Source organism: Hippoglossus stenolepis, chromosome 20 (assembly GCF_022539355.2).
Source record: "Hippoglossus stenolepis isolate QCI-W04-F060 chromosome 20, HSTE1.2, whole genome shotgun sequence".
Lineage (NCBI taxonomy): Eukaryota > Metazoa > Chordata > Actinopteri > Pleuronectiformes > Pleuronectidae > Hippoglossus > Hippoglossus stenolepis.
Window position 1 is genome coordinate 20,441,669 of NC_061502.1, and position 12,643 is coordinate 20,454,311.

At 46.1% G+C, this 12,643-nt stretch overlaps 1 protein-coding gene across 1 annotated transcript in view; it reads right to left on the reverse strand.

Moving 5' to 3' along the window:
- Nucleotides 1-2,397, reverse strand: part of LOC118099871 (interphotoreceptor matrix proteoglycan 2) — a 23,808-nt gene extending 21,411 nt beyond the window's left edge. Inside the window, exons 1-2 of the mRNA XM_047338208.1 lie at nt 2,023-2,397; nt 152-367 (exon numbers count right to left, since the gene is read on the reverse strand). Coding sequence (XP_047194164.1) covers nt 152-367; nt 2,023-2,086 — 280 coding nt within the window. The 5' untranslated portion in view covers nt 2,087-2,397. The remainder of the gene's footprint in view (nt 1-151; nt 368-2,022) is intronic.
- Between the last annotated feature and the right edge of the window lie 10,246 nt (nt 2,398-12,643).

A 12,643-nucleotide genomic window follows, 5' to 3' on the forward strand; every position in this document is an offset into this window, starting at 1 on the left:
CTGACTTGTTCCTGACATGTTCCTGACATGTTCCTGACCCGTTCTGCAGGTTCTGAATGTGAGAACAAACATGTGAGTCAGTGTCTCTGGACTCTATCTCCTCCTGCAGCCTCCTGGTAGATGTCAGTGACATACTAAATGAAGGTGGTACCTCGGAGCTGGTAGTACGCCTGGTGGCTGGCCAGCGCCTCATCGATGGTCTCTTGTGGACAGATTCTCACGCCCGAGTGTAGAAACACCGACCTCTTGGGTCGACGCCGGCCGACCTCCGAACCTTTGCTGTGCGTCGAAGTCTTCAGCAGCTCCACCAAGCGCACGGAGCCGCCGGCCTCCGTCCTCGCCCCCGGGTGCAGCCGGACGCCGCTCTCTGAAACCAGAAGAGCATCAGTGTAACTGCAGCTCAGGTCCCTGGCGTGTGCACAGAGCAGCAGACGTGTTACAACTCATAGGATTCAAGCGACATTTACAAACAGCTGAAACTGGATCTGGATCTGGACTCGTGTTCTGTCACGTCCAGAGAAACGGACTCTGTCTCTATCATTTCTGCAGTTTTCTGTTAATGTTGCATTTATCAAATATTTAAAAAACAATAAAACACATGTTGAACGTTTATACATGAGACGATCAGTCAGTTGTCGATCGACAGAAAATTATAATTATAAACTGTTTGATCCAAAAAGATGAAACCGCAGCTTCATGTGTTTTAAAAATAAGAAATAATTTACATTGTGCTTTAAACTCAAGAAAACTGGTGAAGGTGAAAAGTGTCGTCAGAAACTCACAAACCTTTATTTGCACCATTAAGATAATAAGTTTAAACCAAACTAAAAACAACAGTGTACGGAGCATCGGTCGCCATGGAAACTGCTTTAACCTTAATTTAAACTCATTTTACAGCAAAATAAAAACACGTGGCTGAAGATGATTGAGATCAAATTGCTTCCATTTGGCTGAGCCATGTTTTTCTGTGTGATGCAGCAGGTTCCTGACGTGTCGTTCAGAGACGAGTGAGTGTGACGTTACATCTGCCAGGGGTCGGGGTTCACTCTCCCTCCTTGTGCCCACTCCGACTAAAAATAAAAGCACTCGCGGGACTTGAAGTGTTCCTGGACTAAAAGCATCCACCAAACAGCGCTGCACTGTTCTCTATATGGTTTTCATCATTCTCGCAGACGGCATGAGGGCGAGTGGGATGCAGTAATTCAGCGGGCGGCCCCCTCAGTGCTTTTAGAATAAATATACATCACATGAGATGTTTTTGAAGTGACGCTGGAGCTCAAGTGTTTCGTATCAAACGTCACGGGCGAGATTTGTTGTTTTTATTTGCGAGGTTCGGCTGAAATAAGACGCTCCTCCGCTGCTCAGGAGAAAGCTGCAACTCAAACTGTCGAGCTGCCGTCAGGCTGCAACAAGAAGCTGAGTCGTTATGTCTGTCTATTGCTTTGAGCTCGTGTTTTCAGAATCACTGACTTCACTGCATCCAGAGGCTCGTTCTGTTTGATCTGACTGTTAAAGGACCAGTGTGGAGGATTTATTGGCGTCTAGTGGTGAGGATGCAGATTGCCACCACTTCCTCTGTAAGGAGGCAGAAGAATCTACGGTGGCCTTCAGGGAACATAAAGCAGGACAGGTGCTCTGCAGAGCCACAGTTTGTTGTGGGCTCCTGTAGAAACACGGCAGCTGTTATCTGACATGAAGACATGAAGGGCTCCTTCTGAAGAATTCAAACATGATGGAATCATAAGTCGTGCACACTGGACCTTTAAACAGCGTCCAGCTCCTTCAGGATTCCAAAGCCAGGTGCTTATGCAATCGTAATAGGCTTTGCTTCCCATTCTGCCCAAGTTTAGTCCGTGTTTGCAAAGTCTTACTCTTCAAATCCACATATCCTTACTCTGATCCGTTCCCTGTCAACTTTACTCCTTCTGCAAAGAATAAAAGTGTAAAGTCTTCCTCCTGTGAGTGGACTTGAAGAGTCAGGGCTCAAAAGATTGTGGCTTTGTGCACAAAACGGGGGCTTACCTTTAATTCCAGCAGCCGGCGGAGCGAGGACGAACAGCAGCACGAGTCTGAAGTCCCAGAGCATTGTGGGGGAAGGGTTCCCAAAATATGACCGTCAAAGTAAATCCAGCAGGGGGGGGGATGCAGCTGGGCGTCCTCTAGCTCAGGTGGACTTCATGGGTGCAGTGGGTTCGGTTGCAGGGAGTCATGGGGGACGATGGATCCTTCAAGGCCCCGAGCTGCTGCTGAAACGCTCCTGATGAAAGAGCACGAGCGTCCGACGCCGCAGCCTCCTCCCAGAGAACCGTGGCCGAGGAGCGAGCGGTGAAGTGTGGCAAGAGTGACGAGGTTAAAAAAGTAGGCACCGTTTCGGGAATAATCTGTTTATCTACTGCTCAGACTTAATCCGTCTTTACCCCGCGGCCCTCGCAGCGCTGGCGTCATCCTGTTAGTGGCTTTCTGGACATCTGTCAACAGCAGCGAGCGTTCAGCACCCCCCCCCCCACACACACACACACACACACACACACACTCACCGGGCCAACGCCTACACTCTGCTCCGGTGTTTCCTCAGGTTTTATTTCAGTTCTACTCTCAGCGGCCTGTGGAGAGCAGCTTAGAGAGGATGTGACCTTTGACGCCTGAGAACCAATCACCACTCACGTTATTCTGCAGGTTGACGACTCCTCAGTGGTCTGAGAGGTCGCTGATCCTCCATGAGAGAAGCACCTCACCTCACAATTCACTTTCTCTTACTGTCATCCATGTTGTCTTTGGTGCTGGTGCCCATAGTGTTTATTATATTTTATATTCATACTTGCACAACAGCACCACAGCAAAATCTCATTTCAAATCCATCGTACGTGTAAACCTGCTTGGCAAGAAAACCAGATTCTGATTCTTTGTAGTTTTGTTTGTTGTCAAGTTTTCTGTTTTTCATTTTGTTTTGTTGCAGAGGTCAACACACACACACACACACACACACACACACACACACACACACACACACACACACACACACACACACTGTAGGAACTGTGACGAGGCTCAGAGGAATAAATGAAAAGTGAAATCCTCTGTTGACCAAACCACCTCAGTGCTTCTGTTACATCCCATGATGAAGTATTAATGTTGTTTTTGCTTTTTCCTGCAGCAACGTTCTCAACAAATAACACAAAACTGTCACATGTTTTATAAATGTCTAAGTATTATGAAATGAAGAAAACATTAAAATCCATTAAGCCTCAGGAACATTTAAAAAATGTCGTGTTTTCTACCAAACCACCAAAACAACTGAGTTCATCATCAACTTAGAGGAAAATAGTGAATTCCAGGCATTTCATCTTTAAAGTAAATGATTATCATTAAGCTCATTGACTGTAACCGAGCAACAGCTTGAGCTCAATAGTTCCTCTGTTGCTCTGGAGGGACGCTCTAGTTTCCTGGTGATGGAAACATGGAGTCAGATGGAGTTTGGTTTAACCCACAGTTCATAACACGCCTGGTGATGATGGAGGGTCGAGAGGCCAGTGTGTCACAGGGAATTGTGTCTCTGAGGATTTTAAGGATTTAGTTTGGGGGGCTGTCGTGTCCCGGACAAACACAGAAACATTTGATTTCCTGCGTCCTTCACTTTCACTGAGTGATTTTGAAGTGACGACGAACACGTTGAGCTGTTTTTGATGCCAACAAGTGGGCGGAAGTTGAAGGTGTTAAACTTATTGTAGGTCAACTGAAGCTCAGACTTCACCGAGTTTGCACATAACTGCAGAGCCGAGGAAAAGAAGATTAGAAATGTCTTTTAATCTCTAATCCGGTGACTGTTAAAGTGTCCAGCTCCGTTCTGTTTGTTTTACTCAGAGCGGCACAGATAAACAGCAGCAGAGGGACTTCAGCAGCAGTACTGTAGGATAAGTAGTACTCGTAGCAGTGGTAGTAGTACTCGTAGCAGTGGTAGTAGTACTCGTAGCAGTGGTAGTAGTACTCGTAGCAGTGGTAGTAGCTGTAGAGGACTGAGAACTGAATCACCACTAGTATTTCTTGCTATGGTTGTACTATTACTATTACTTCTACTACTACTACTTCAAGTTATATTTAGAAAATGAGCACTTGTATGAGCACTGTAGAGAGATGGAGTAGATATGATGGTTATTAGTCTTTATTTCTTCTTCTCTCCTTTATCTCAGAAAACCAGACGTTTAGTTTCACTTCACAAACTCAAACCAGCTTCACTTATTGTCCTGATACATTTAGTTTTTAAAGAAGCTTCGTCTCCGGGCTCCGACTCTGACATTTGATTAAATAATTCACAGCTGATATTCAACGCGGCCGTCACGGAGGAACCTGGGGACGGGAAATGAAAGCGAGGCGATAAGAGGGAATCTCTCTGAGGTGGAGGCGAGTTAATGAAATGGGTGAAATCATTTAGGATTCACACGTCTCCTGAGCTTCCTGCTCACACACACTTTAGTCTCGGGGGAATCCACTCGGCTGCCTGTGAATTCTTCAAACTGTTCAAATGTAAAAGAAGGAATTCACTGGTTTGACTCCCAGGGCTTACCCCCCCCCCAACACAGTGAATTATCCTCTGATGAAATCCAGACGACAATGACACGTAATCCAGTTAATTTCGTCTGTCGAGCTCCGTTTAACCTCTGACGCCCCGGCAGCCGCCGGCAGCAGCACGTCACGGGACCAGGTTTCTGCTTCTGACCTTCTGACCTTCTGACCTCTCTCTCCGTCTCTTTATCGTTACAGAATGAATCTGTATCAAGGCCTTCAGGTTTATAACTGTAGTTAATCTGCTGCATCTGCGTCAGGATCTACCAACTGTCAGTCACTTAGATCTCAACACAAACACTTCATTATAAATGACATTTATCTTTCTGTGAAAATCTCATTTCAACTGTTGTTACAGGACAAAGCAGCTCAACACAATAAGAGGAGCGACTTCTGAAGGAAACATCATGAAACACAAGTTTAAAATCAAACACACCAAACAGTAAATACTTTCAAATAGAAGAGTGTAGTTACTTATTTGCACACAATGGATATTACATTAAAAAATAATGTGTGTCCACATATCAAATCACTGCAGACATGAATACATCTGAGTGAAATGTTGAATTGTGAATTCAAAAGTCAAATCCAGATCTTCACAAAGTCGCCTGTTCTGGAGAATAAATGACAAATGGTTCAAGTGAACGTTTTAAATGGACCCAGGTCAATTCAAATGTATTTTCCATGTGTCTGTGACGCTCGTGGATCAAGACTGAGCTGCGACACGCTGAGAAAACATCCTCTGCAAGTCACACACACACACACACTCACACACACACACACACACACACACACACACACACACACACACACACACACACACACACACACACACACACACCTCACACACACACACACACACACACACACACACACACACACACACACACACACACACTCACACACACACACACACACACACACACACACTCACACACACACACACACACACACACACACACACACACACACACACACACACACACTCACACACACACACACACACACACACACACACACACACCTCACACACACTCACACACCTCACACACACACACACACACACTCACACACACACACTCCACCCTCACACACACACACACACACACACACACACACACACCTCCCCCCCCCTCACACACACTCACACACACACACTCACACACACACACACACACACACACACACACACACACACACACTCACACCCTCCACTCACACACCACCTCCACACACACCCCACAACACACACACACACACACACACCCCCCCCACACACCTCCCCACCCAAACCCCACACACCCACCTCCACACACTGACCTCACACACACACTCACACACACACACACACACACACACACAGTCTCCACACAGTGATCTGAATTCTTAAATTAGCTTTTTGTTCTTTCTTGAAAGGAAAAGGTATTTTACAGTCTGAACTTGTTGTTTCAGCAGCTTCCCTGCTCCTGTGGTTCTGATGTTGCAGCCTGGCCGGCCTCAGAGCAGCTGCTGGCCCACTTCCTTCCTTTGGTTTGATGTGGGGGCCCAGGGTCCCCTGTGCCCGGGGCCCCTGGGCCCCTGGTCCCCGTGCCCTTGGTCCCCTGTGCCCCTGGTCCCCTGGGCCCCTGGTCCCCTGCGCCCGGGGCCCCTGGTCCCCTGCTCCCTGGTCCCCTGGTCCCCTGCTCCCCTGGGCCCCTGGTCCCCTGGTCCCCTGTGCCCGGGGCCCCTTGTCCCCTGCTCCCCTGGTCCCCTGGTCCCCTGCTCCCCGGGGCCCCTGGTCCCCTGGGCCCCTGGTCCCCTGCTCCCCGGGGCCCGGGGCCCCCACAGTGCCTGAAAGGCTCCTGAGTGACACTATATGAAGAACATGAGCAGAATCCCACAGTTATAAAATAAAGCACGTTGCTTTAATCTGCTTTATATAAAGGAACATACACGTGTGCGTTCACTCGGTTCATAATGAATCTGGGCAAACGGGGGGGGGGGCACATCGACCCAATTAGGACGTAATTGAGACCGAGCGCTGCCTCATTACCTCATCATTTGCAATTTATACACAGCATATTTACAGCTTAACGTAATTAACTAGACAATCAATTGGCCCCAGGTCTCGTGTGAGGAGGGAGAGAAGGAGGAGGAGTCTGCAGGAGGTCAGCAGGAGACCATCAGGGAGGAGTCACAGGGTCACCGGCATGAGACGCTTTGCTTCTTCCTCACATCTCAGAGGCCGTTGGAGTAACTTCTCATCTGCTGCTGCATCTCATCACATCGCTGGTTATTATTCATCATCTATCAGAGGATCTGTGGTTTGAGTTACTAACTGGTTCAGTGGCCGTCTGCTGGTTTGCTCTGTGTGAAGCTGTGGATGTGACCTGCAGGAAACACAGAGCAGCTGAATCATCCTTATCAGCATCAAGTCTCTGCTTCAGAGCGCATCACGTGTCCAGATCACACAAACCTCAACACTGCACTTCACTGGACCTGAACATGTGACCAGTGTGAAGCTGATACGATGAACAGATGTGAGACACAGACATGAGATAGAGAAATGAAATGTTTACCTCGTCCTCACCTGTCTGGAGCTCCTCCACGTTACCAGTCAGAAGAAGAAGAAGAAGAAGAAGAAGAAGAAGAAGAAGAAGAAGAAGAGGTCAGTGCACAGCCGGAGAGCAGCTCCTTGTTTGTGTGGTTCCATGAAGCAACAGCCAAACCCAGGTAGCGTGTCTCTGGTGTCGGTCCCTGGAGGTCTGGTCCCTGGAGGTCTGGTCCCTGGAGGTCTGGTCCCCTGGAGGTCTGGTCCCCTGGAGGTCTGGTCCCTGGAGGTCTGGTCCCTGGAGGTCTGGTCCCTGGAGGTCTGGTCCCCTGGAGGTCTGGTCCCTGGAGGTCTGGTCCCTGGAGGTCTGGTCCCTGGAGGTCTGGTCCCTGGAGGTCTGGTCCCTGGAATTGAACATTTGTGTTAAAACGTTGATTTCCTGTTTAGAGTTCCTGTCTCGTGACGTGATAAATCCATTTAAACATCTGGACTCTGATGGTAAATTCCCAGCAGGTGAGGTGAGTCTCTCACTGAGCAGCCAATCATCTGACTTGTATTATTTGACATTGTGTCTGACAGCAGTCATCTCCTACATTCAATGAATTTCTCACATGATCTCAATCGTTTTGGAGAATTTCCTCCTGAACGAGAGTTTATTTCTTCCTTTTCCCAAATGATCTGAAGCACAAAAAGCTCCTGGAGAGAACATTTAGTTTGTGACTTATTTACTTTAAACTTTAGATTCTCTCAGAGACGTTTATTGTTCCCGCTCCACTGGGATGTTGCTGAGTCCCGCTCGTCTTTCATCATTGGTTTTTAATATTCAAACTTGGTCTCAAATGCCTCCGACACTTTTTCAACGAGCACAATTAAACCAAAAAAAGAAAAAGGAATCAGCCAACAGACCTGCTAATGAGTCCAGTTTCCATTAGCACCAAATTAGAGTCATTTCAGTGGTTTGGTAAGTATGATGAATGGACACAGACCATTAGTGATTACTGGTGTAATGAGGTAATGGACGTGCTCGTCCTGTGAGACGATATTCACACGAAGGACGGGGACATGGATCAGAAGAACTCATCACTCCGTCCTCACAACGACAGGAAGGAGGAAGGTTCTCATGAAGCCGTGGTGAGTAGAAAACCGTCCAGAGGAAGAACCTGCGTCATAAAGTGTTTTCATTTGAAATCAAATGTGACAAAAGGAATCAAAAGACGTTTTCTCTGTGAATTCTTGAACATTACATTTCCTGTTTAAAGCTGGTCTCAGCCACTGATCCTCCACAGGACACGTCTGACTCATCCACAGTTTGTATTTGGGTTTTCTGATAGTTACACATATCTGCAATGTAAAGTTAATGCTGTTAACTGTTGTTTAGAGAAATGGAAAAACTGCTTCATTACTCGTATTGCTCCAGATCATGAGCTAAAGCTCCTCAGGCCTCAGCTGTCGTCAGCTGGTTCTGGATGTTTGCAAAGAGCTGAACTTAGAGATGTTAAAGAAATTCAGTGAAAGAGTCTTTTAATGAGGAGGCAGGAAACTAGAGCAACGTTCGAGGCCACGAACGCAAACGTCTCGGTTTCTCCCGACTGACGTTCGACCTGCTCAACATTTTATAAAAGACACGACGGATGGAACTGATTAAGACTCAATTAACAACCTTGACTCATTATTAAAAACAGGAGATGAAAGGTATGATGTTCATCTGAAGTGTTGGACCAGTTTCTGCTCAGTTGTGAGTAACAGTCACATTAGTCACTTGCTGGATTTCATTTTGAAACATTTCAGAAGCAACATGGACATTTTCTGGAACTTTCCCAGTAAAACGTAGTGAACGTGTTGATGAGGTTTCACACACGTGAAGGACGTGACACTGGAAGAACGTCCACACACTCTTTTATGGACATTTCCCAAAGGTCATGTCTGAAAAGAGATTTTATTTTATGATGTTTTAGATTAAAAATAACAAAAATCTTTGGGTTTTAGGTGAAAAGGAATATTTCAGGATTTAGAGATGAGACGGTGAAATTCATTTTCTTTCCACTGTCAGGAGTCAGACAGCAATTTGTCAAAGCTGCTGCGTCGGCCACATTAATATTCAGAGTCACATTCATTTCAGAGAAGTTTCACATTAATTAATGCAGCGTCACTTGAGTTAAAAATGAAATTACTGAGAAACAAAAACATGTTTTTACTTCTTTGTTCTTCGGACTAATTCTTTTATATTTCAGAGAACGTGACGTTATCCTGCAGATGTTCACACACCAGGAGTCACATGGAAACATCTGGAATAAACCTCCTGTACGTCTTTTCCTAAAAGATCCTTTTTTAAATAAGCACCTTATTCTTTACCACCTGCATGTAAGGATTTTACCCAGCAACCCTTTCAGGTGCCAGCATCTCAGAGTGTCTGTAAATACAACTGAAGGCTTCAGATCTGATTGTTACACGTCTCGTTCTGCAGCAGACACGGTGCTCGTGTGGTTAATTACACAAGATGAATGTGATGTGTGTGTCTGCTGCTGTGAGGTCGGTGCACTGCAACAACGGCAAATTGAAATTTACAGAAATCTAATAAGGATGTTGGTGCGTGGACGTCTGTTGGAGCCTCGTCACCTCGAGGGACTGAACTTAATTAGTTTCATGCAGATTCGAGATCAGGGAACAAGAGAAGTGGCCTCACATCTTATCTTCTATCTCTATCGTGCATCGATCATTTGAATGAAAAACTCCAGGTTTTGTTTCAGAGTCTGCTGAGTCAGCTTCAGACCTGATGTTTGTATTTGCTGTAAAGATAAAATGAACACAGCACATTAAGTACTTTACACTTAGCAACACAATGATAATTAGCTTCATGATTAATGAGCAGCTCTGCATCAACAAAAGAAAAACCTGCACAGCAGCTTTAAACTAATGGTTTCATTTATCTTCAACATAAAACAAAGCTGCTGCAAGAACCTCTCTCACAGTCCAGGTCAAAGAAATATAGATGATATAAAACATAGAAATACACTCGTCACTGGTTATTAGGGCGATAAGGCAGGTAACACACTGAAGGTAAGAGAGGAAACTGTGACTCGACCAGTTTGACTCGTCAGAGACGTTATAAAAAAGCTCCGAGGGTCAATAAAACCATAAACAGCTCTTCCCCTGGGGAGCATGAATATGATCACCTTGTAGCCTAAAGTCTGTCAACTGGGAGGATAAAGAACCAACCAGCAGATGATGACGTTACAAGATGGTCAGAGTCACCAAAACCATAAATGTGAAATTTACAAATCAAATTACACATTCAAAGATAAAGAACGACCAGCGGTGGGTTTCACCGGCTTCACCGCCATCGGGCAAAAACAGGTTTTAATTAAAAAGAAATCCAGAGCCTGGAGTCAGCGTGAGAATTAAAGGAGGTTTCCAGATGCGACCTGACCCCGGGTGAATCTCTGTGACCTCACAGAGCACAGATCACATCCAGCTCCTCCTCCGAGGAGGAGGAGGAGGAGGAGGAGGAGGAGCAGCTGCTCACACCTGCAGACGCAGCAGAGTTTCATCCCAGCAGAAGGAGCCATTATCCTGTCATGTCACCTGAATCATTCAGCTGGATATCCTTTCATTTCACACAGGACCAGTTCCCCGTGCTCGTCCTCTGCTAGTTCCCCGTCTGACAGGTGATATGCTCCGGCCACCGGACGGGAGGAGCTGTGTGGGAACAAGGTGGATATAAAGACTTTCTCAGGTCCAGTGATTTGATATTAAAAGTTCCCTGCTGGAGTGCAGATGCTATCGATGCTGCCTCAGCGGAGCCACAGGGCCGAACCTCGCCCGCTGCCACAGCTGAGGCTTTATTGGATTTCCTCCCGAGCGTCTCCAGTGGCCGTAACAGCTGTTTAAACTTGCAAAAGAACAATGCTGCATAATTTAGCAGGTGTGTACATAAAGAGCAGAATGTGACATGATACTGGAAGTGGTGCCTGATGCACAGGAAGATCGATCCTGCTGCCAGGGAACGCAGCTCGAGAGGCGCTGGCTCGCAGCCGCTCGGCCTCGTGCTCTCATCTGGATTCAGGTGACATCACGTATCAGCTCGTATGAATCCAGAGGAGTCTGTTAAATACCATGTGCAGCTCTGCAGTCTGAGGGGGGGGGTTCTCAGAAGGTCTGGAGACAGCTCGATCACAAACCCTCCTCCTCCATGTTAGCAGATGGGACATGGACCAAAACTCAAAGTAGACGTTAAATAAATGTTTAAAGATGTTTCTGTCACTTCAGGTCGTTCTTCTCTCTCTGATGTTTGCTCAAGTGTTTCTGATCAGTTTGGTTTGAATCAGTTATTTGATGATATGAAAACAGGCTGAGACGTGATGATTGACAGCTGAGACTGACTCAGGATTGGTAGAGAGCGTATGTGGGCGGGACCTCGATACCGCAGCTCCGCCCCACGATCACTGCTGCTCAGACTCTGACTGTCCATGAAGCCAGACCGTGAATCTTCATGAATCATGAATCTCAAGAGACTCACTGAAGGGAAAAGACGTTTAAACACATTATTTCATTCTGCAGATAGTTTCCAAGGAAATGAGAGAAAGCCGACAGGAGACTTCTCTCTGCACATTATGTGGCCGACCCTGCAGAAGCCCAGGACCCCATGGGGCCCCTGACTCCTCTCTGGGAGCCGCTCCTCCTCCTCCTCCTCCTCCTCCTTCAAGATGCTGCTTCAGTGAAAAGAGATAAAAGAAACGTGTGAAGCAGCTTGTGTCTTTGAAAGTCTGTTTTTGAGTCAGAGCAGTTTTGAACTGGGTCATTCAGTCACTGCTCTGTCTCTGGGTCTGGTCGTCTGTCTCTCAGTCTCCACTTGTGACTGATGCAAACTGAAACTCACTGGACAGCACACGGCCCGAGACACTGTCTGAGCTCCGGAGAATCTGCTTCCACTTTATTTATCTGTTTCACCTCATTAAAACTGTTGATCTACTTTATTCTACTTTTCATCCAGCGTGTTTCTTCTTTACATTTATCTAACGGCAGATAATGAATCCATAAGGGAAATAAAACGTAATGTGGCTGCTTCTCTGTCTCATAACTGAAACATTTCAAGGAACAATTGATTTTTGTGGACAGACAAACAAGCACAATAAGGATTGTGAGGGTTGTATAGAAATGCTGTTATTGAATATAATCCTTTGTTTGTACTTTTACTGTTGCAATACATAATGTTGATGAATAATAATAAAACTTTCTGTGTTCAGCACTTTTTAAAACAAAGTGCTTCACATAAAACACAGGTCAACACAAATGACTATGTCCGACCTTACGTACACACAAACACACAAACATGCACACGGACATCGAATAGAGATAATTCACAGAAGGCTAAACGAGGAGATGAGGAGAACAGCTGCTCAAAGCTCACAGCAGATTCAAGTTTCTCTCAGACGGTAAACACGTTTTGAGATTTCACTGTTTTAATTAAGAGAAATAAAGCAAAGGACTGAAAACAGAAGGTGAGCTGCAGTAAACTGTTGATGCTTCGAGGTTTTCATGCTCGAATGTTCTGTG